The following is a 24,786-nucleotide window of genomic DNA, read 5'->3' as shown; positions in this document are numbered from 1 at the left end:
ACACTCGCTTCCTGCTATTTTTATATTCGTGATTGACGATAACCTTTTCATATTCTTCCCAAACATGTTTCAATGCTGCAACTTCTCTTTATAACTCTCAGTCATCCAATCGAGCTCATGACCTTATCTTCCTCTTCTTCAATATATTGAGATTTTAATTCTACCTTAACTTGACATGTTTATACTTAAATGGTTAGCTTAACTTGGATGAATCGACCAAAGACCTATATTAATGTTTCTCTATAAGAATCTAACAAAGTTAATTAATTTTAACTTTCTACATTTTAAGGTCCAATTATAATCATATCCATAATATATTCGAAATGTCATAATATATTAGCTATGACTTAACAATGAATATCAAATTTATTAAAATTAAGGTCAAATGAAATTAGAGACCTAGTTCTTTTTTTTTTTTTTTTTTTTTTTACTTAGCCGCATTGTCATAATCTTACCTTTGTTTTCTTTTTCCTTGAAAAAATAGGACATTGTCGAGTTGGGGGTACAGTAGGGACCAATAGATTCACTTGTAATAAAGAAGAGCGCAAAGGTCAACAGAAGTATTTTTAAAAGCATCCCAAATGATAGAGCTATCAACGCAACCCAAATAGATCAATTAAGCCAATAGCCAAATGAAATTAAAAATGTTAGGTACAAACCAGTTAACAGTTAGTGGTAAACTACCAAAATTCTTCTTCAACAAAAGACATAGAGGTCTCACAAAAATGTTATTTTTAGTTTTTAAAGAGGTTAGTTTAATTAGTAGTTCATATATTATTTGAGACTTTTATAATTAACTATTAAATTTAAATTAAAATATTTCATTGATCATCATATTTGTTTAAAAATATTAAATAGATTCTCACATTTTGATGGGTCTCAGTTAAGTTTTTATTATTTAGAATGTGTAATAACATTAAATATAGTTTGTCATATTTTTTAATTTTTTTAAAATTTCTTTTATTATATTATCTAAATCTCAATTTGTTATTTTAATTCAATTCAATTTTTATTTTTTTTAAACTGACAATTTTAATCTTTTCAAATTAAGAATAAATTTCATTTTTACATAAATATTATAAAAATATTTTTATTAAAATTGATAATTTTATTAAATATTTTTAACAATATTAAGTTTATTTAAATTTATATTTTACATTAAATTTTATTTAAATAGTTTTAAAATTTTTGCATTTGAATTGTAAAATTGTTATTTTTAAACCAACTATATTATTTTTATAGGAATTATTAATATAATATTATATAAATATTTAAAATATGAATTTATTTATAAATCTATATAAACTTATATACAATTATTTAATATGTAAATTCAAGTAGAACAACAATATTAAAGTTTATACAGATACATTCAAAATTTTAAAACAAAATTGAAACAAAATTAAATATAAAATATAAATTTAAATAAACTTAGTTAAAAAGATTACTTTTATAATATTTATATAAAAGTTATATTTTATCTCAATTTAAAAAATGGCGAATTATTTTATTTAAAATAAGTTGAAATTAAATAAATTAAAATAATAAATATAAAAACTAAATTAAGATTATGACAATGATGTTGATTTAATGAAATATAATTTTTTTAATAAAAAATAAAAAAATCACAAACTAACACAAGAAATATTTAACACTGTGTACTAATAAAAATTACCTAATTATATTATATATTTTTAAAAATAAAAAACAAACGAATCAAAATATAAGGCCTATCAAAATATGAGAACTATTTGAAAATTTCCCACTAATACTAATACCATCAAATTTTCTTTAGCATAAATTTATGACATTGCAACTCTGTTGCTCCATCAAACAAGATTTCAACCTTTCACCATCAAACATTTTGGCACTGATCTCCATATGGTAGTAATCGAAATCGAAGCTTCCGTGAAAGAACAAAGCGACATCTGGGTGCAAATGAAAGGCGTGCATTGTGTTTGACGTCAAAAGATTTGCATCCACATCTTACTGTGACTCATTCATCAATAATTTGCATCATAACTGGTTGAAGTGACTTAAAAGGAAAAATCGGATTTTCTACAAACACTCACTGACAGACTCAAACAAATTCTCTCTAGTAAACAGATGGTCTCTAAATTTGTAAATCGCTATCACATTAGCTCCTTAATTTTAAAAAACTAATAAACAAATCTCTGTAAGTATAAATTGGCAATCACACTACTTAAAATTTTTTTAAAAAGATATTACTCTAATAATAATAATAATCACACATATTCCAAGAAGCCTAAGTTCAAGGACTCGTTTAACATTCCAAAGACCTAAGTAACATTTTCAACTTCAGAAATTAAATTAGAAGAGGCTACCACTTTCAGGACTAAAGTGACTCTACCCCTCCTTAATGTGGCACGTCAACTTTACACGTTAACTATTAATACGTATTTAGAAATGTGCCCCTCTTAACAAAACAAAAAATGTCAAATGAGTCTTCAATATAAAAGGTAGAACTATGAACTTCTACTCTAAAGTGAAAAACCATGCGCATGATGCATTATCAAAGATGCTATGGAATACCCACGACCATAATAATAGCTGAAGCTTAGTTCCCTAGAAAAGAAAAACTCAATTCAATGGATATCTTTGTAAATACATGCCCCTAAAGCTCCATGTCCAACTCCTCTCAACTAAAATGAAATTCTGACATCCAACTAAAGTCTTCTTCATCTGCAAAATATTCAGTCCCACAATAGCACAACATCCTTCCGATTCCTAATATTAAAATAGAATAAATGTTTTAAAGCTACACAAAAACATCTGTTAAGATTGGACAAAGATACAAACTCAATTAATGAATGAGAGGAGACCCTCACATGAGTTCCTCGTTGGCTTTAATTGAAGGAACACTTGTACGGTAACCCTACATCTCAGTTCTCACTCACCAATATGAGTGTCCTTGTCAGCAATGTCTGCTACACTCCTCAATGCTTCAACTTTCTGCTTAGTTCCTACTAGCGAAAGTTTCCTTTCCCAGCACAGCAGCAGAGACATGTTAACCTTCAGAACCAATCAACTTGTATATTTACATAGCCATGTTGGCACCTGAATGGTCAAGTAAGAGATCTCCCAGCCCACTCTCGTTCTCGTCTCTTTTGTTTGGCCATCATCCTATTAAACTTTTCTTTCCCCTTTTCCAGAAGAGGGTCGTGCACAACATAATCATTTGGGTCCTCATTACGTGACATGCGGTCCTGCACGTTTACAAGAAAATTACAGGCAATGTGTAAGGGTGTAAGAAAGGAGCGATGTGATTTAAATCAAAGAGGAACCAATAGCAGTTATAACATTGTTGCAGATATCTTAGAGCACGAGGATATTTATTTCAATAGAATTGTCTAATTTCAAAGATTTTCTTCATGTATGGAGAAACAATTTTCAGATTATTTCTCTGACAACTGATAGATGAAAATGAAAAGACAGGTAAAACACATAATTTGGATGGGAAATAAAATGATTTTGAAATCCAGAGTTTATACAGCCCGTCTAGAAGAAATGCGAAGAGAAAACTCACCTTGCCAGACTCGGGGGTAAATTTTAAACTGGCACCTTTCCAGTCAGACAAATCCTCATTTTTAACATCTTCAGATTCGCTAGCTGGGAGTGTCTCCTTTGCTGCTAAAGATTTCTTAAATTTTTGAAGTTTAGCCAGAACCTAAAGGTAGAGATACAAAGGGAACAATGTTACTCGGGAAAAGTACTTGAAAACACAAGCATATTATCACAAAAAAACCCTTAAACGACTAAAAATTTAGAAACAAAGCATTAACCCCATAATCCGGAAGGTTCAGACATTAACAAATGTTCATTTAACTGTCAATCTTGTTTATATAGAAATTTTGAGTCAACTACTCTTACATGCCATAGTAAATCATTAGTCAGGTTATCATTTCCTTTCAATTATATTTTTTATAGTCTAGAATGCTCAAGAACACAAGCAGGGAAAAAAAACTACAAAGGAAATAAGGAAACATAAAATAAAAAAATCAAAACATACTTCATCTTCGCGCCCTTGAAGTCGGCGTTTCTTCTGCTTTTGCAATTGTCTTCCTCTCTCAGTTTCATTTAATAGTTGCAGATCTGCATCTGCATTAGCCATTCGTTCAGCTCTTGCTTCAGATCCCACTCCCTTTTTCTTCATGGACAACTTTTCCACCTTTGGTTGATCCTCATCAACACTAGCAGCATTGGACCTAACAAGTAGACAGTCAACCATTTACTTAAGTTTAGACCAATTACAAAATGTTTGAATAATCACACAAGCCACAAAACACGCTTGCATATGCAGAAAATCCAATAGATACAAAAAACATCTACTTGGAAATCCAAGCAAGCAAACTTCATAGGCAATAGGAGGCTAACAAAAAGCCACTTTAAAATATTTCTTTGACAGCTAATTGATAGATTATATATCTTCTTTAAATAAATGATAACAACTAGCAGTATAACCAGCAATCTTTCAAATGCCAGAACACAATCGAGGCACAGTAACTTGATTACAGTGGATTTCTCAGGTAATGAAGCCATGGGTTAGGAATCTCCATATTGTTTAAGGAAAAATGTCAAACGTCAGAATGATATCTATATGAAGAAGTACAGACATGTATGTGCATATCCTAGGACTCTGGATTTGGAGAATTGAACTACAGACTAGTTAGTAAATATTATCCTTTTTGTATGAAACTAAGAAAAAAACATGCAAGCACAATATGTTTTCATTGCACAGGCATGGTTCCTAATGTGAACAAAATGTGATATGCATCTTAGCACAACCATCTAATAATTTCCTCTATGACTCTCTACCTTGGGTCCCCACCATGGCCACAAGTTCAATGGCTTATTTGCCAAGTATGCTACATAGGGAATATAGAGCATGTAAGGGGCCACAAGATCCCCATAATGAGCCTAATAGTATATCATTCTTGTTTCACAACCATATTTTACAATTTAAAAGAGCCGAAATTTTTCTATCACGTAATGTATCATTGCCATTCAAAATATCCACATTGGCACTTTTGTGGCAACAGATAAAACACATACTCGAGCTCTAAATGTGGCCATAATAGAATTTCAAAGACGGATAGTTTTACCTTAGTGCTGACGTATCATGATTCTCTGGAATGGATCTTCCTGCTGCTTAACAAAACAATGATGAGTCTTGGCAATACAAAAAATATTTTGAATAAGAATAGTACATAAAAAGAAGGGAAATTATAAAATGTTCTAAGGGATCAACAGCTTAAATCTTAGTAAGCATAACCATTACTGCATTCACAAATAAGACAAGATTCTGCCATAGATTTATAAACTAAAATAGATCTCCATTACCATAAATAATTACTGCATTTACAAATAAAACAAACTTCTGCAAAAGATTTATAAAATAAAATACACCTCGATTACCATTTTTGATTAAATTAAATGCACCTTAGAATGTTGTCATTTTATTGCTCTTGTAATGCAAAAAGTAGCGAACATTCCCCCCAAGTGTTGAGAACACGAAAAGGTATTTCATAATTTACACTCAACTTAAAAGATCCAATCCAATATACTATAAGCAGTTGCAAAGTGTCTCAATCAATTGTTCCTGCAACTATTAGCATCTTCTAACCATTTTGTCCCTTGTTAAGACTACCATTTTTATTATACACTATTAGTATTTTTATTCCATTTGACAGGTCCTACATGTCACTTCTACAACTGGATTCTTCCACACACTATGCCTTTCAAAATTTTCGCTATTACATGTTTCTTATGTTCTTGTTGGTGTAACAAGCATTTCGAAAAGAGTGAGAGTTTAATTTCATACATCAAAAGTATCTCTCTCCTATGTTTTGTTTTGAAAATTTACAGATAGGGTTCAGAAGTAGGAAGTGGCCTAGTTGCTAAATAATTTATCTTCTGTTGGAGATGAAGAAGGAATAAACATGGCAGCCTGACAGTAACTGTGGTAGCATAATGTCACAGCTATAAGATCATTGAACCTTGCATGAGTAGAACATGAAAGGCTTCCTAGATCAGAGGTTGAGATGTTACAACTAAGAAACTGCAATAAATAATATATAATATAAATTGAATAACACTTGACGTACCTTTTTGCAACTTAGGCTTCGGAGGGAGATCACCCAACTCCTTCCTCTTTTTGAGTATCTGCATGCGCATTCTTGAATCAAAATCTGCTTCATCATCATCACTGGAATCAAGACGAGCAATGTTACCAGGTGCTGAGTCTTTCTGAGGCTCTTCTTTCTTTGCGTTAAGTGTCTCCCTAACAGACAGCTGCAAATCTCTTCTTGATGCACTCTGCAAAATAAATACAAGCAATTTATGTTTGTGACCACAAGTAATTAATAGATAAAGCACTAAAAATTACAATTATCAGGTAAGAGTTATACTATAGGAACAAAAGAAATACTATAAGAAAGTTCTTATTACCAATTCACTATCAGGTGTTTCTTCCTTTAGAAGACGAGGATCGTTCAAGACATCATGGCTGCTCTTAATCTTTTGCTTCACTGACGCCAATTCCTTTTCCTCTTCTTCAGCTTCTTCCCCAAATGAAAGCAAGTTTAATTTTCTGTAATCGAATTTACAAATCAATAAAAAACATGCTGCTTAGAAAGTAAGCATTCTGTATTGAGTTCTAAGACATTTTTCTTCAAAAGGAGGTTGAACTTACTTTACACCTTTCTTCTTTGGTTCTTTACTTTCAGTATCAACTCTAGATTCAGTTCGAGATTTCTGAAGTGTTCTTGGAACAATATCTTCAAATGGATTCCATAACACCTAAAATAAGCATATTAAGATGAAACTAGTGAGGATTAATTATCTGCACTGGACACAAACTTCAATGTTTTAGCAATACCAATCAAAAGCACAACGAACCTCGACTGATAAAATTTTTGGCGGATCTAAAGGCCGGTCATTCTTATCAGTTTCAACTTCACCCAGTCTCAAAAGATTATACATTGTATCTCCTGTCACCTGAAGTCAAATAACAGTGAGAACAGCCAATCATCCTTAAATATCACAAACAGAAAGTTTTACTTCCACATAACTGCAATTGGATTCTTTAGGGAATTTTTCACTTGACTGTGGTGATATGGAAGGCAAGGACTTCGCAGACGTCCTTACTAATAAAGGAAAGAAAGCCTCAACCAGAACCACATTTTGCGTGCGGATGTAGCTAACTAAGTGTCTGACTCTATTGGTCATAGTTCCCTGCTGTTGCGGCCAGTGCTCGTTTGCGCGCGCGTGAACCAACCCAAAAATCAAGGAAAGGATGCCTCCTAGGGCATATGAGAATGATTCGAGCCGTATGAAGGGAAAGTATCATGAACTTGGCTTTATTTTTTCAGGTGGGGGGAGGTGGGGGGAGGAAGTGAAGTGGTGGACCTACCCATCCCAACCAGCGATATGCTGGGATTGATGTTTTCTATTTTCAATTTCTGTTTGCAATTTTACATATTTCATTTTGTTTTCACTTTGTTCCCATTTTCAAAAGTGTAGCATATCAAAGAACACAACCTTTCATTGTTTTCAATTTTATTTTCTATCTCACCATTTCTTATACTTATCTTTGAAAACATGAAATAAAGCAAAAAAATACGTGACACTGCATAATTAAAAGTGAAAACAGACAATAAAAACATAAATTTTCCTTGGAAAGAACTCCTCTTACTTTTCCAAAAATGGTATGCTTGCGATCAAGCCAGTCACAACGATCGAGAGTGATGAAAAACTGACTTCCATTGGAATTTGGAGATCCAGCACTTGCCATCGCAACTATTCCTCTGTGCTTGAATTTTAAACGAGAATGAAACTCATCAGCAAAAACACCACCATAAATGCTTTCACCTCCTACAATAACAGCAACAAAACAATTAGTTCTTTTGATAAAAGACCCACTAAACAATCAGGAGAATCACAAACAAAACAGTATCCACAATTCACATAAATGAACAGAACAAATATGATTATAGTACGTATGGAAACTAGTGAATCACATTTAAAAAATCATGCAAACCAGGAGCTAAAGCCACTCTCTGGTGTGTTGGAAAACCATGGTGGAACACTGCAGTTTCCTTAAATCAATGCAAAACCAAACCCTATTCATGGTGGAAAGTATTAGAATTGATTTTCCCTACTATTAGACTTTACTTCAGTAAAAAGACAATATTTGTTTACTGTTACGCAAAATTGATTTTGCCTCCAAACCTCAGCTCTACTATAAGTGATAAAAGGTAGCTTCTACTTTAGATTGAAAAACTTGTCAGAATAACTCTTACATCAAACTTGTCTTCAGATAAAAACGCATCCCAAAGCAACCTAAAGTTGCTTCAAGTTATAATCAATTATGAATCAAGACGTAAGGGTTTGTTTGGATGAGTTTCTCCATAAGTTCATCCTAAGAGAAAAAAATAAGAAAACACTCTTTAGTTTCTCTAGAAGCTAAAATTAACTTATACACATGTTACAAATAAAGATTTAAAGAAGCTATACAGGGAACTTTTACAAGTTATGCATAAGTTAATTTAGCTTATGAAAATGCTAATGTCAAATTTTCCTCTATTTTTCTTTTGTGGAAAGAACTTATGGAGAAACTCATCCAAACAAGTCTTCAACGTGCATATATTTAACTAAACTCCGGTAACTAATAATTTCAATATCATTTCAACGTGATTCCAAATAATCCAACCACAAATCTAAAATCATTAAAGTGATAAAAAAAAAAACAGCTTCCGCTTTAGATTGAAAAAGTTACACTAAATTTTACATCAAACTTGCTTTCAGAGAAAAAAACGCATCCAAATCAATTTAACCTGTATTTCAATGTGATACTGGATTATCTAATACAATACCTAAAAACACTTTAAAGTGTTAAAAAGATAGCTAGTTGCTTTCGGTTGAAAAAAATTACATTATATATTACATATCCTAACATAAATGAATTTAACTAGTATTTCAAAACAATTCTGAATACTCTAACACACATTAAAGCAATACTGCTCTAGATTGAAAACGTATACACTATGTTTTACATTTTACATCAAACTCGCATTCAGGAAAAAGCTTATCCAAGCACAGATCAATTCGCTCCAACTTTCATTTTAACTATAACTAAGCCAATTTCCCAAAAAAAATTCATATAAATCAATTAAGCAAACGCTCACTCATAGTTTTACAACCAATCACGGAGAAACAAAAGCGGAAGGGTGCAAATTAGAGCGCGTGGACTCACCGGTGCCGGAGCCGGTGGGGTCGCCACCTTGGACGAGGAAGTCCTTGATGACGCGGTGGAAGATAGTGTCGTCGTAATAGTTTTCGAGGCAGAGCTGCACGAAGTTCCTCACGGCTTTTGGAGCCTCCTTCGGCCATAGCTCGATGTCCAAAGGTCCGCGCGTGGTGCTCACTACCACTTTCCCCTTCGTCGGAGGTTCTAGAACGTAAACCGACGACATTTTCGATTGTTTCGATCGCGTAACCACCACCAGCACCACCAACGACGACGATAACTCTGTGTGTGAGGGTTTTGGTTTTGGTTTGGATTTCAGAATCAAATCAATTCTTTGTTCTTAGCACTCCCAATTCGCATTTCTTATTATTTATTTATTTATTAAACAAATAATATAGTTTTTCAGCAAATTAGTTCCTCAATGAAATGTTAAGAATAATTTCTTTCCGTCGAAATAAATCAAGAATACATTTTTTATGGTATTTTCAATTAGAATTAATTAAAAGGCCTTTTTTACATAAAAAAAAGTCTTTAATTTTTTGAAAATAGTGACTATCTTTTTAAATTTCAAAATAAAATTATAGTTAAAAATTTAAGATTTGAATTTTAAAGATTTACTAAATACGAAGTCATAATTATTGTAATACTTTTATAAATTTAAATATAAAGATTTTATGTAATTATAAAAGTAAATAATAGATATTACGTCAGATTAAGCTTGATTTAAATATTTCTTTGATCTTTATTTTCATTAATTTTGTCTTTTTTTTATGTTTAACGTGGTGAGAAATTTCATAATTTATGTTCGATTTAATATTTTTTTCATGACATTGTCTAAATAGTTAACAATAGACTGTACTTATCGACAATGTTTGAATAAGTTGTTGGTTTTGCTTACGTGGTCATCCTGCACAATTGTTTACGTTGCCATGCGACGTTGTCAACCACCATTTGAACTATCACCGGAGCAATTTTGTTCCTCCACTACAGAGACACATCAAATTCCACCACCATCACAAGTGCAACACCAACTAGAAGGAATCACAGACCATTTCACGCCTTTAACGTAAAATGTGAATCCATCTTCTCGAAGTTCTTAATCGCAAACCACACCTAGCACAAATCTATAATCAAACCACCATGAGACGAAAACAACGACGAACCATCAACAAAACTTGACAACAACGCAAATAACAATTCAACCACCATAGAACCCTAAATCATAAAGCCCCATATTGTGAGACACATTTCACGATTTAGGGTTTTGCTGGTTTGTCCCCTTTGTGTGCATTGTTGATTGACATGGTGTTGTTCGTTCTTGTAGGTTCAGTGATGGAGGACGACGTGGGTTGTTGTGTTAAGACAAAACTATCTCTCATATTTTGAAGTTTAATCTAATAACATTAAACGAAATAAGAATTTGAAATACCATAGGTTGAAACATAAACATTAGGTTTGAAATCCCCGTCAATAGAAGAGTCTCTTAGGAAAACACTTAAGATTGTAGAAAACACAGAAGCACCTAAGTCAAAACACTCAGACGCAATACTAAACGACTAGTAAGTCAAAAGAGTCTAAGAGAGTTATGTTAAACGCGAAAGTTATACTGTACCCATGGGTATTCAGTTAGACTCTTAGAAAAAAGAAAAAGTGTCAAGACCATGTTTGTGACAAAACACGTAAAAAGCCTAAACCAAAAACATAAAAGAAAACATGACCTATTAAACACTTTTGCTCTAAAAGTATGTTATATCACAAAAAGTGTTTTCTTCAGTTTAGACGATACCATAAGCTAAAACTATTACTTCGTCCAACGATAAAGCTCTTACTCAATGTTTGGTATCTTTAGAAAAAAGCTTAATTGATAAACACTACTTCAACGGTAGAAAATGTAAAAAAACACTTTGTTCTTCTGAGCAATCATTAAATGACATTAAATGGTTAACATTTAAAAAGAACAAAAGTGAGAAGAGATAAGACATATCTTATGCATGCACAATCTACTCCATTCCTTGCAGATAACCTACTTTACACACATCCACATGTTTTATTCAAAATATCATAAGTGAACATTAGAAACAAAAGAGATATTTCACAGAATGTTCTTCACAAGCGGTGTCAAAAAGAAAGTACAATCTACTTCAAGAAAAGTATTGTTCTTAGAATCATCGAGAAAACTCTGAAATCTCACCAATCAAAATCATTGATAATGTAAGCTCTTTATTCATCTTTTTTTCTAGAAACAAAGCTATAATTTTATGATTGTCTTGGGTTTTTATGTTGGTAAAAGTTGTGAAGAAGTGTTGAGGGGATTAAAAGTAGCCTTAAAGGTGAGATAAATTAACTTGGAGTTCTTATATGTTTGAATTGTCTTTTAATAGTATGATTCTGTTGTCATGTTTGATTGTATGAGTTGTTAAATTGAGATTTAAGGGCTTCAATTTTATGTTGTACGAGAACTATGAAATTGGGGTTTTCTATAGTATGAATCACAAATGTCATATTGTTAGCTTATATGAGTTGTTTTACATGAAATTGTTGTGTTTATAACGTGTATGAAGCTTGAAATTTGGTTTTTGGTATGTTAGTACTTCACTTGCAAAATTATGTTATTTATAGACCAATTTGACAATGGTATCAATTACGTCTCATTGGTAATCGATTGTAGAATTGACTTTTTATATTTTGAGTCTTTTAGGGTAAATCTAAATTTTTTCTTCGTTAACTGTTGGATCAAATTGAAATGTTGATAGTTGGTCCTGGATACATGAATCTTTATTTTGACGGGTGAGATCTTTGATTAAAGGTTTATGGTTAGAAAAAGTCTTTTCACCATTTTGATGTATGTAATGAAAATATTGTAATTGAATGTGATGAATTATGATTATATGAGAATATGATGAATGAGTTATGTATGATTGTTTGGTACGAGGAACTCAATGTGAAATCATATTTTTTTGGAAGAAGTGATGAGGTTATAAGTATAAAAGTTAATCAATGGAATGGAATAATTAAAGTTGAATTGCATCCTTGTTTTGAGTCTTGGCTCTTCTAAGGAAGAAATGGAGTCTTCACTAGTAAAGTGTTTTTGCATTGGCTAGGGATATGTGTTGTTCAAAAGTTATCATTTACTCTACTAGGCTACAAACTCATATAAAGTGTCGTAATTTAGGTGGTGAGAGTTAAAAAATGTTTTTATGGTAGAATTAGGAATGAAACCTCTAATATGGTGATATCATAAGTTAACTTACCATGTCCAAGAATTTTGATTAAAGTTTGGTTAAGTGAAGTGGAACCAAGACCTTTGCAGCAATCCACTTTTATGTCAGGTGCATAACTTCTTATACCTGAGTCAATGCATAAATCCAGAATAAGAGTTTAAAAATTTTACGTGATGCTTATGATTGGTTTACTTAAAGATAATTAAATGTTTTGTGTATTATATGAATAATGATATGTAGATAAAAAAATTATTTACATTAACTTATCTTTTCTCTAGTGTTATGTATTTTTTATGTTTTTGCAATAATTATTGTATTGATGTGACCAGAAGAACCTGCAAGTGAATAAAATGATATAGACACCAAGAGAAAGATAATATTATAGTAAAATTCGAGTTATTTTTTTGTATCATATATGAACACCATGTATTGTGTAGGATATAGTTTTTATATTTGGTTCAAGTTATGTAATTACTTAAGTTCTTATGAAATTTTTTTATAGTATATACTATATCCACACCGCATACCTATGGTGCTGTATATGTTCTTACAGGCCAAGACTGTTTAATATTTTAAAATTGCAGAAGTTCTATCAATATATTATATCTATTCTTGGGGTCGTTACATATTATATGTATTTTTTATGGTAAAATATAATTTTATTTATTATCTTATAAATCAAAATTTAATGTTATATGATGTATATTTTATATACTTTATATCTATACCTATATATAAAAAACTCCTTTTTATGATATTTACATTTTTTTATCCTTTTTAACCTTTAAATAATTTTTTAAATTAAAATAATTATTTTTAGGATTAAATATGTTTTTAATCTCTCAAGTATCATGTTATTTTGGGTTTTGTCCCCTTTTCAAAGGATTGTTCATTTTCATCATCTTCATTAGTAAACTCAAATTTTTAGTCCTTAAAAAGCAACAACGTTAAAGTTTCTCTGCGGTGACTAAAGGTGTGTCAGGTCTGATGTCAACTTTCATGTTAAGTGTGTGTCACGTTTCAATTTTTTTTCTAAAATCTAAATAGGGGTTTCATGAAAAATTAATATTCTTTAATTATCATCAATCAAACCAAGAAAAAGGCTTGATAGGAAAATTGAAAAGAGTGGGAATTTGATTCCTATTTGAAAAATTCATTCAACCTAATTATACAACAATGGTCCTGATTTTCTGCCATTGTCTTTGGATACGGATAACATTGCTAAGACAATCAAGACTTTCTTTCGTGTCGAAGCTACCACGACGTCCTTTCAGAGTTATCCTCCGGCGCCACTGAATTTGAGGTAGCAAGATCTGCGTTTGTCGTTGCAGTCCTTTCAGGACCCTATCATGCTTCAACACTAACCTCAGAGCCACAACGAGCCGGTGCTATTCGTCGGAACGACGCTCGACTTTGATGGTGGAGCAAGCCGTCCTCTGCTTTCTCCGATTCTCGCCATTGATTTCAAAAACACATAAAAGATCCCAACTTTGTTCTTCCCGAGGTTCTTTCTCACGACCCAATTCTTAAAATCTCAATGGTGTTCCTCCTTTTTTGTTTCTCTTACTCAGTTTTTTTGTTAATGTTATTTTAGGGCTTGTGGGTTGGATTGAAGATGACTTAGTTGATAAAGAGAACATGCTTTTTGAAATATTAGGTTGAATGAATTTTCAAGAGAACTCAGTTAATAAAGAGAACATGCTTTTTTTTTGTTTGATTGATTGAAGACAAGGAAAGAACCCTAATTTTTCAAGAAACCCCTATTCTTATTTTAGAAAAAAATTGAAACGTAGCATACCTTTAACCAAACTAAAGAAAATTCAAAGTTGTCACTTTTTGAGGTCTAAAAATTTGAGTTTACTAAGAAAGTGATGAAAATAAATAAACCTTTATAAGAAAGACAAAATCCAAAATAACATGATACTTGAGTGACTAAAAACATATTTAATCCTTATTTTTATTAATATTACATTTTAAGTGAATTAACTTATTTGATTATTCTTTTAAATTTAACTAATTTTTAATTATAAATTTACTTACAAAATAAATAAAAAATTACTTACAATAATTTAAATATGATATTAATAACGATAAAAATAATTTTATTATTTTTTATTATCATAAAAAAATAATATATATATATATATATACATATATATATATATATATATATATATATATATATATAATATGGGTATTTCTCTTTTTATTATAATTGTTTTTCAATTTTATCTTAATTATTTTTAGTAAATTTAATTTTTTATTTGACCAATTTTCTTAATTATAATGGAACTATTTACCAATAAAATTATAAAAATTATATTTTATTATCATTAAGGCTGTGTTTAGTTGGGGGTGATGGAGAGAGATGATTTGGGGGAGAGTGATTGAGTGGATTTGAGAGAATTTGAGGAGAATTTTTTTTGTGTTTATTTGAGTGGATTTGGAGGTAATTGAGAGTGGATTTAGAGATAAAGTTTGTGAGAATTAGTGTAGGATTTGATTGATGTGACAGTTTTAAAAAAATTATTTAATTGATAGAAATTAAAGATTACCAAAATATCCCTAGATATTAAGGTGATATAAAATGATATTTTTTTATGTTATATTTATTTGTAAAAATATTTATTAAGATTAAAAAAATAAAAAATAATTAATAAAAATAATTTATAAAAATTAATTAAATTATAATTTAGTAAAAATGAATTTATTAACGTTCATCTCCGAGAATTAGTCTTACTCCTTCAAAGCTTCTTTTTTTTACTCAAAAACCCTTTCCAGGTATTATCCTTTCCATTAACCCATTTTTCTTTCATTCTCTACTCCCAGTTTTGATCTGATCCCGTGCTGAATTTGAAGTTGGTCCTCCACTCCTTCAAATTTCGGGCGAAGCTCTAAAAAGGGTATGTTTTCTGCCTCTTTCTTCGGCTCTAGGGTTACCTTTGATGTTGCTGGTGATATTGTTTTTATTTGGAATGAAAAGAATTGGGAATCTTGGGTGTCTATTGGAAGTTCAGGATGCTTAGATTACAGCTCATACTTAGTTTACAACATTAGCAAGAATGAATTTCAGGATATTGTTCAGCAGCTTACTGGATCACCCTCCCAGGATCATCCACCTAGACCTCCACACAATCCACCGGAGCCGCAGAGCACGCGACTGCAGAAAATTAGACCTCCCCCGTTAACGGCAATCACTCTGCAGAAAATTAGACCTCCCCCGCCAATCAATTGGCCTCGTATGGCCCCCGCTGCTACCCGAATACACCTATGGAGACCGAATACGCAGAGGGTAACCGAATACGCAGGAGGGTAACCGAATACGGTTTCACATGCTTTTCTTCAGACGCCTGTAACCGGATACGCCGTCTTCAAACCAAATACAGTTTCAGCGTTCTTCGTCTTCTCCAGTGAACGCAGAGTCCTCTTCTTCATCAACCTCTTCTTCATCGTGAGTGTACAGCGAAAAAAGCTGTGTATTTTAAATATGCAATGCAATTTGATTATAATTTAAGAAGGTTTATTCATCGGGGAATTTTATTCAGTTACAGGGGCATTTAAGAGAAAATGCATTTAATCCCTCGAAATCTCCTCACATATGCGGATGAGTGAACAGTAGATGAATCCTGCAATTCGCTTCAATTCCATCCGCATAATTCAGTTCAAGTGAACGCGTAATTACCTTCCATTCCTCGCTCTCAATCTTTCGTAAACAGTATCACACCCTCAAGTGAACACAGCCTCAATCTTTCGTAAACAGTATCACACCCTCAAGTGAACACAGCCTAAAAGATAGTAAACACAAACACGCTAGCACATGTGTCTAGTCTATATATAAAAACAACATATCTTTTGTATTCACATTTATTTTCTAATTTTATTCTTTAAGTATTTCTTTTAGATAAAATAATTATTTTAACAACATTACCTTTTAAGTGATTATTTATTTGACTTTAAACATTTTTTATTTGGCAGCTTTTTTAAACTTAATCATTTTTAATTAAAATATTATTTACAAAATAAATGAAAATTACTTATAATAAAATTATAAAAATTATTTATAATTAATTTTTTAATTATAATAATATTAATAATTATTTTTTATTTTTTTATTATCGTAAAAAAATAACACACGCATAATACATACGTTTCCACTAATTTTAAATAAGCTGAATAATAACATTTATACTATTATAAAAAATTAATTAAGTGTTATTTATTTTCTTAGATTTTTCATTATAAATAAAATTCATAATAACAACAATGAAAATAGTTATGTATTGACTTTTTTTGTATAAAAAGAACCTTTTTTTTATAATTTTTTTTTGGGAAAATAAAGAATACAGGTTGTATTAAAAGAATACTTTTTACATTTTTATGTTAAATTATATTTTTTGTAGGCATATATTTTCTTCTAAACACTAGTACAATTTAGGAACAACGTCAAATATTTTGGGCTTTTAATGGGAAATTTAGGAACAACGTCATATCAGGAGACAACGTTAAATTTATGTCGAATTTAAAAAATTTGACGTTAAACTTAATGTGGAATTTTGTTAATATTTGAAGTTAATCAATTTTTTTAGTTTTTCTTTAATTAATTGTGATTCTTCTTTACCTGAAAAGAAAAAAAACAACAACAAAAATCATTTTTGGTATTTTATAAAGCATGAACTATGAATGTGTAGTGTAGTATCAACAGGAAGCAATAATAACCAACAACAAACAAGTTCAATCAAACAACAACAAATAAGTTTTTTAAAACGAAAACGTTTAAAAGGTGGGTTCGTCGGGATAAAGTTTCGTCACAGTGAGAGAGAAAACATAATGCGCAGGAAAAGAACACGAAAATAATCGATTAAAACAAACAAAAATCATACATAAAATAATTAATTAACATGCATTTGTATTAAATGAAAGAAAGATTACATGTGATGCTAGTTAAATTTCGTTTTAGAAAAGTTTGAGAAGAGAATATATCGCGTGGTAAGATAAAGTGAATGAATTTTCAATATCTCCCTCAAATTTTTATTAAATTCACTCACCTTGGACATTTCACGTTTTATATCCTTTTACGTCAAATTACAATTCTAAACTATGTTTAATAATTGCATTTATTTACAAAAATTTCACTGCTCATTTTTATTATACAATCCTTTTAACACGTTTGAACGTGTAAAGTTATAAATTACTTTTGTATTAGTGAAAATTGTATAGTTTTAATTCGTTTGTTTCTTCTATTTTCTACCAATCGAACATTAAATCTACCGCATCCCTTAAGATGCCATTAAAAAACTTAACCATTTAAAATTAAAATTAAAAATAAATAAGACATATTTAAAATTAAATATTATATATTAGTCATGAATTTTCGTAATAATAGAATTTATGAGATTCAGTTTGTTATGTTTAAAAGAAAGAAGTTAAATTTGATAGAGAATGAAAATATCCCTTAAAAATAGACTATGAGAAAATTATTTTTTATTTATCAAACGATGTTATTTCTTTAAAACTAGAAATATTATGTTTAATTATTTATTTGTTTCACAAACATATATTGTTCAGTGATATTTGATAGGAAATATAGTAGGCTTAATACCCTATTTTGTCCACAGTTTCGCTCGACGATGTCAAATTAGTCCATCCTTTAAAACGTGCGTCAATTACGTCCCTACTTAATAAAATTTATATCGATGAAATCCCTTCTGTTAAATCCGTACAAACGGCGTTAATAGAAAAGAGAGAAAAATAATTAACGTCGTTTGTACGGATTTAACAGAAGGAATTTCATTGATATAAATTTTATTAGGTAGGGACGTAATTGACGCACGTTTTAAAGGATGGACTAATTTGACATTGTCGAGCGAAACTGGGGACAAAATAGGGTATTAAGCAAGATAAATCAATTCCAATTTTAAATAGGATAAGTTTTTTTTGTATCCCTTTAATTATTTTTTTCTTTCGCATGTGTAGTTAGATTCACGCTTAATAGATTAGGTTAGTTAAGGAATTAAAACTTTTAATTAAATTAAGTTAACTTAATGTTTTTTTTATTGTTAGGTTTTTGTGCTCATTTAAAGGAGATTGAAAACATTGTAGTGAAACATTTCATACTCATTAAGTTATTTATAGGTAAGGAAAAAATATTTAATTTAGTAATTCGAGAATGGCGGAAAAGTTGGTTCCTAAAATAAAATTGAAAATGATCTTAGCATTGACTTGTATATTAAATACATGTTGGAATACAATACTGTTATGTAATAAAAAAAATGTAATCGATATTTGAGAAGCATGAATATGATAATTTATTTAGAGAAGAATAAGAAAGAAAATGAAAAAAAGAAGGTTGTGGTGTGGTGTGTTAGGGTCAAAGGCCTAAAAAATGAAAGGATGAGGTTGAAAGCATGGTGCGTCGGGGTGAGGGTGATGGAAAAGGTTGCAACAGGAAAAAAGTGGGAAAGCATGGCTTTTCTCATTTCCATCTTCACACCGCATCAAGATCAAGAGGACCCCAAAACAAAAGGACACAAACTAACCGAGACCTTCTGTCTCCGCCCCCGTCTCTCACAGCGGAGCAGGAGGTGGCAGACCTTGGCCAAAACCACAACCACAACCACAACCACAACCTCAACCTTAACCTCGGCGATGTCTTCTAATGCCGACTCCACCACCTCCCAGCTCTTGAATGTCACCATGGTAGCCGTTGACAAAGGCAAGAGCTGTGCCCACGCCTTTCGTTGGACCATCAAAAACATAGACAACCCCGTCATCATCGCACTCCATATCAAACACAAAAACATTACTCATCGTAGGTACCCTCTTGCATTATTTACCTGTCTCTCTCCCTTCTTCTTATTCCATCCTCCAACAGATCTTTTAATATATATATATATATATGTACGATGATTTTTATGCTGTTGCTTATATTATATAACAGTTATAATATTATAATTATGCGCATGCAGAGAGCACCGATGCTGTACCTCCCGACGAAGACGATGTAGCACATGTTTTCAACCACTTACGTCAAATGTGTCAAGGCAACAATGTATGTAATTGATATCCAATTTTGGAGAAAATTTTCATTACAATATTCTAACAAATAGTTTGTAATGGATAAATAAGTTCATTAAATTTATGATAATTACGTCACGATTTTTTATAATATCAACAGTTAATTTTGATTAGTTGAACAGATACAAAATTTTATAGAGACCATGCATAATTATTAAAGTCTATATTCATGGATATAATAACTAATAATTATTGTTGTTGCTCTTGGTTATACTTGAATCTAACTTTGAAGTGATAAAGATGTTGCACATTGTTAACTCAGGTCCAGTTGAAAGAAGCCGTGATCCATGACAGTGATATTGTGAGAGGAATAGTGGAATATGCACAGAGAAATCGCGTGAATACTATAGTCGTTGGTGCAGGCTCCTCCAACAGGACTAGTTTTGCAAGAAGTCTTTACCTGAGGAGTGGAAGCAAGTTAAGTGTTAATTGAGACATTACTTACCAATTTTTCTACTTTGAACTCATATAAATGAGTTTAGTCATCTTAAAATTTGGCCTTTGCATGACAATTTTGTGTTTCCTTTGCATGTACAAATGTTATGTAATGTGTTAAAGTTTCTTAATGTGGTGGCTGTCTCAGAAAATTAAAAGGCCATGTGTCAACAGGCGTAATGAAATCAGCACCAGATCATAGTTCTGTGTTTGTGATTTCAAAAGGGAAGATAGTGGGAGCTCGACCAGCAATACGACCGATGGTAAACATGGTTCAACCACCAAGTGAACATGCAAAAAGGTGCCACACAATGAAACTTATTAGTACCTTTCACATTTTCAATGCATATATGCCATGATGAAATATGCAAGTAGTGAGTAAATAATTTGTCAGAAAATAAGTTGGTTATAGCCATGTTAAACTGTAAGCAAAAGGGGTCTTAAATTTTTCACATTTTGGTTGGCTACAGTGAGAACAGGACGCATGCAATTAGAAGTGGGAGCACCAATGGAAGATCAGAAAGATCACTTGTACTTGAAATGCCAAGGTCTTCTTCAGTTGGTCAATCAATGGAACACAGGTTAATATTTTGCCGCAGCTCGGATGGAACTGACTCTTCAAAGTCGAACAAGTTAGTCTCATCAGATGGAATTAGACAAGAGTGCGATCCATCGGATTCTCAATTCACAGTATGTGTCCAAGAAAACAAAAGCTTATGATGGATTAGATTGTCTTTGTTGTAGAACCAGAACTACTAAGTGATCAAGTCAGTATGGTACAACTAAGTCGTAGAAATTAATTTACTATTTTATTACTTCATTCCAGGAAGAGTTGGAGAGTGAGATGAAAAGGTTGAAGCTCAAACTGAAGCATACTATGGACATGTTGAGTTCAGCTTGCAAAGAAGCAGTGTCAGCCGAAAGCAAGGTAAAGTAAATTATGTGATCACTGTAAGAAGTAAGAAAACTCTACTTATGTGTTCATTCACTGCATAATGTATAGACAAAAATTACCCTCAAAATGGTTTACATATTGTGATGGAAATAAGGCCACAACTATTACTCCTTCACTATAATAAACTGGTAAGGATAAAACAAGGGTAGTGACTAATGAGCTTGAATGTTACACTTAGATGAAATCAACGAAGTGTTGTTAAATGAAATTACTCAAAGGGTGTTCTTGGCAGGCTAAAGAGATTAACCAACGGAAACTGGACGAGGAACGTATAGCTGAGGTGGCCAAGTTGTCTAAAGAGGCAGCACTTGCATTGGCAGAAAAGGAGAAAGTTAAAGCCAAAGCTGCCTTGGAAGCAGCTGAGGAAGCCATTAAGATGGTTGAAAAGGAAGCACAGAGAAGATTTAATGCAGAGATGAAGGCCAGAAGAGAGGCACATGAAAAGGATCGAGCATTGAATCAGTTGGCATGCAGGGATATTCGATGCAGAAAATACAGTATAAGCGATGTTGAAGAGGCCACTCATAAGTTCTCCCCAGCATTGAAAGTAGGTGAAGGTGGATATGGACCCGTCTTTAAAGGCCAACTTGATCACACCCAAGTAGCAATCAAAATTTTGAACCCTGAAGCTACCCACGGAAGGAGGCAGTTCCAACAAGAGGTATGATATATATACTTTAAATGTCACAACCGATACATATTTTAATTCATTAGCAGTATAAAAGTATTTATAGTGAACATCCATGTTTATGCAAGCTGAAGAAAATATATTTTCCTTCTGACATGTGTAGGTTGAGGTATTATGCAGCATAAGGCATCCTAACATGGTTCTCCTCATTGGTGCATGTCCTGAGTACGGATGTTTAGTGTATGAGTACTTAGAGAATGGTAGCTTAGAAGATAGATTACTGAGGAAAAATGATAGCCCTCCAATTCCATGGTGGAAACGTTTTGAAATAGCTGCTGAGATTGCAACTGCACTTCTTTTCCTTCACCAAACAAAGCCAGAACCAATTGTGCACAGGGACCTCAAACCTGCCAACATTCTCTTGGACAGGAATTTTGTGAGCAAAATCAGTGATGTGGGTCTTTCAAGACTAGTGCCAGCTTCTGTGGCTGATTCTGTCACACAATATCACTTGACTGCTGCTGCTGGAACCTTTTGTTACATTGACCCTGAGTACCAACAAACTGGGATGCTAACAACAAAATCAGACGTATACTCATTGGGGATAATGCTTCTACAAATCATCACAGCCAAGGCTCCAATGGGGCTTGCTCACCATGTTCTGAAGGCCATTGAAGAGGGAACATTTTCAGAAATGCTTGATCCTTCGATCAACGATTGGCCCCTTGAAGAGACTCTTGAATTTGCCAAACTCTCACTCAACTGTGCAGAGCTCAGCAAAAAGGACAGGCCTGATCTTGCAACCGTGGTTGTGCCAAAGCTTAATCATTTGAGAGACTTTGGGTTAGCATCACAGAACAAGCTGAATCATAGTCATCCTCAACTCCCTCTCTCGCCTACAAGAACTCATCGATCAGATCCATAAAATAGGTTCCATTATGGAATCATGGCTGTGCCATGTTATTTTGAGTAGAACATTTACTCCAGTAAACTCCTTGCAGCACTCATTGTTGTGTTGCAATGCTAGTTTCCAGCAGCTTTCTTGTAACGAAAGAGTTCCTTTAATCCAAATAGATGATGCCTAAACCCTAAAATGGCCTTGCAAGCGATCATGAATGCATTATGTCGTAAAACATTTTTAAAATGTTAACTTGATCTCTTTTATGTTACTTTGACAAACTCATATATTACATGATTGTGATAGAAAGATAGTGCAAGTTTCTTTTACAATCTCAATGCTTAAACTATTGACTCTTAAACTTATCTGCTGTCCAGTTTTCTTATAAGATTTCTAGTGACTATCACAAGATGTGTTTATGTTCGTTTAAATAAACATAATCAAAAGCGATTATAAGAGAAAAAATTTAGTTATTTCAAAACTGTAAGTAAAAAATAAGCTTTAATAAAATTTATTATGAAAAAAAGGGTGTAAAGTAACTCAACCAAGATCATTTTATTGCAGATGTGATTAATACAATTGATTTTAGTTGTGATTTTTTTTTGTTGGTCACTATACTAATTTCTTTATCATTATCAACAAAGATGTTATGTTATTTTTTCTCAATAGTTTGTTAGTTTTTTTCAATGTAACTAGAAAACTTAGCCAACATTGTTAAAAAAAAGTTGGCAAAAAAGACTCCTAACCATCAATATTGTAAAATTATTCTTATCAGTGTCACCTTAAATAATTATGCTAATTCAAATTATCAAAAATAAAAATCACCACTCAAAGAACCCTCCTGCACTTAAATAACATATGTAACATCAATGAAAACAACATATTTAACATAAAAGCCCTACAAAATTTAACATTTCCAAATTTTTTAATTAATTAAAAAGTTTAATTACATGTTGGATTCTCACTTTACTTGAAATGTTTCAAGTTGGTCCTCATTTCTTAATTAATTAAGTCTTTTAAAACAAAAATTATTAATAACGTTAATAACATGTTACATGTCCATATGTATTTTTTAAATTTTTTTTGTAAAAGCTTTTGTTTACACGTTTCAAGTCCCTAATGTTGACATGTTTCAAGTCCTTAAGTGTTAACGGTTATTGTTTTGATTTTAATTTATCTTTTATATATATATATATATATATATATATATATATATATATATATATATATATATATATATATATATATATATATATATCTTTAATTCAATTTAATCTTAGTTTTTTTAAAACAGAATAATATTATTAAAAATATATTATTTGTATAAATATTATAATAATAATTTTTATTAAAAATAACTTTTTAATATATTACATTATTGTCACTAGTGCAGAATTGATCTTTAACGTCACCCCATAGACGTCCGTCCACGAAAACTCCAACGTAAATAATTGACCGGTGGCATAAATGTAAATAATTGAGTGTGGAGACGTCCGTCCTGGAGGGGGACGGACGTCTATAATATAGTAGACGACAGACCCCTCTAACGGACGTTCAAAAGACTGACTGGTTGAACTACCCGGTCAGCCTCTTGAACGTCCGTCCTGGAGGGGGACGGACGTCTACTATATATGGACGTCCGTCCCCCTCCAGGACGGACGTTCAAGAGGCTGAGGGGTTGTACTACCCTGTCAGTCTCTTGAACGTCCGTCCTGGAGGGGGACGGACGTCCATATATAATAGACGTTCGTCCCCCTCCAGGACGGACGTTCAAGAGACTGACAGGGTAGTACAACCCCTCAGTCTCTTGAACGTCCGTCCTGGAGGGGGACGGACGTCCATATATAATAGACGACCGTCCCCCTCCAGGACGGACGTTCAAGAGACTGAGGGGTTGTACTTCCCTGTCAGTCTCTTGAACGTCCGTCCTGGAGGGGGACGGACGTCTATTATATATGGACGTCCGTCCCCCTCCAGGACGGACGTTCAAAAGACGTTTAAAATAAAGATACACACTTCAAAACGCGAACCCGCGAGGAGTTATGCGAACCTTTCCCTCTGCGCCTTGCATTTCCAGGTTGGTTTTTATGCGTTTTGGTCCATTTAATCTTACTTTTGGTCCGATTAAATTGTTCAGTGATGACATATCTTTCATTTGGACCGATTAAAAATCGTTTTCGGTGCATTTTGGTGCAGTTTGTTGCGTGTTCGTGGGCGGCGTTTTTTGGCCTACATTTTTAGGTCGTTTACTCCTCCATCTTCCTCCATTTTCATTTTGAATCTGTTCTTCAGACGTGTTGCAGTGCA

The 24,786-nt window shown here is 32.2% G+C and overlaps 2 protein-coding genes and 1 long non-coding RNA gene across 4 annotated transcripts; 2 read left to right on the top strand and 1 right to left on the bottom strand.

Annotated features, from left to right (window-relative positions):
- Positions 1-2,582: 2,582 nt before the first annotated feature.
- Positions 2,583-9,624, bottom strand: LOC124842346 (Cyclophilin-like peptidyl-prolyl cis-trans isomerase family protein). Of its 2 annotated transcripts, none has more exons than XM_088099988.1 (10): positions 9,275-9,624; positions 7,715-7,893; positions 6,919-7,017; positions 6,713-6,819; positions 6,469-6,610; positions 6,126-6,336; positions 5,124-5,166; positions 4,031-4,226; positions 3,548-3,688; positions 2,583-3,227 (listed from the first exon to the last, which is right to left on the bottom strand). In XM_088099988.1, exons 1-10 carry the CDS (start codon positions 9,492-9,494, stop codon positions 3,087-3,089), a joined length of 1,479 nt encoding a protein of 492 aa, XP_087956114.1. In that variant the 5' UTR covers positions 9,495-9,624; the 3' UTR covers positions 2,583-3,086. The 2 variants fall into 2 exon arrangements, with proteins under 2 accessions (XP_087956114.1, XP_087956118.1); XM_088099992.1 differs by having other exon boundaries at positions 5,124-5,163.
- A 4,020-nt stretch (positions 9,625-13,644) lies between these two features.
- LOC148204893 (uncharacterized) lies at positions 13,645-16,068 on the top strand. The gene is made up of 3 exons (XR_015784927.1): positions 13,645-13,993; positions 15,319-15,392; positions 15,563-16,068. It is a non-coding gene; the product is annotated as an uncharacterized LOC148204893 (long non-coding RNA).
- Positions 16,069-18,857: 2,789 nt separating this feature from the next.
- On the top strand, positions 18,858-22,828 carry LOC124842345 (U-box domain-containing protein 52-like). The gene is made up of 8 exons (XM_047318808.2): positions 18,858-19,297; positions 19,455-19,537; positions 19,826-19,980; positions 20,147-20,299; positions 20,469-20,688; positions 20,825-20,926; positions 21,186-21,614; positions 21,745-22,828. The coding sequence occupies exons 1-8, from the start codon at positions 18,880-18,882 to the stop codon at positions 22,504-22,506; spliced, it is 2,322 nt and encodes a 773-aa protein (XP_047174764.1). The 5' UTR covers positions 18,858-18,879; the 3' UTR covers positions 22,507-22,828.
- The last annotated feature ends 1,958 nt before the right edge of the window (positions 22,829-24,786 follow it).

The sequence above is a fragment of the Vigna umbellata genome, chromosome 1 (genome assembly GCF_029865625.1).
Source record: "Vigna umbellata cultivar VRB3 chromosome 1, Vumbellata_1.0, whole genome shotgun sequence".
In the NCBI taxonomy this organism is placed as follows: domain Eukaryota; kingdom Viridiplantae; phylum Streptophyta; class Magnoliopsida; order Fabales; family Fabaceae; genus Vigna; species Vigna umbellata.
This window is presented reverse-complemented; position numbering and strand designations above follow the sequence as displayed.

Coding starts and splice junctions, on each gene's coding strand:
- LOC124842346 (XM_088099988.1), bottom strand. CDS start 9,494: ATGTCGTCGGTTTACGTTCTAGAACCTCCGACGAAGGGGAAAGTGGTA. Junction 4,227..5,123: donor CATGATACGTCAGCACTAAG/GTAAAACTATCC, acceptor TCTACTTGTTAG/GTCCAATGCTGCTAGTGTTG. Junction 3,689..4,030: donor TTCAAGGGCGCGAAGATGAA/GTATGTTTTGAT, acceptor CTCTACCTTTAG/GTTCTGGCTAAACTTCAAAA.
- LOC124842345 (XM_047318808.2), top strand. CDS start 18,880: ATGAGGTTGAAAGCATGGTGCGTCGGGGTGAGGGTGATGGAAAAGGTT. Junction 19,538..19,825: donor AAATGTGTCAAGGCAACAAT/GTATGTAATTGA, acceptor TTGTTAACTCAG/GTCCAGTTGAAAGAAGCCGT. Junction 19,981..20,146: donor TACCTGAGGAGTGGAAGCAA/GTTAAGTGTTAA, acceptor TGGCTGTCTCAG/AAAATTAAAAGGCCATGTGT.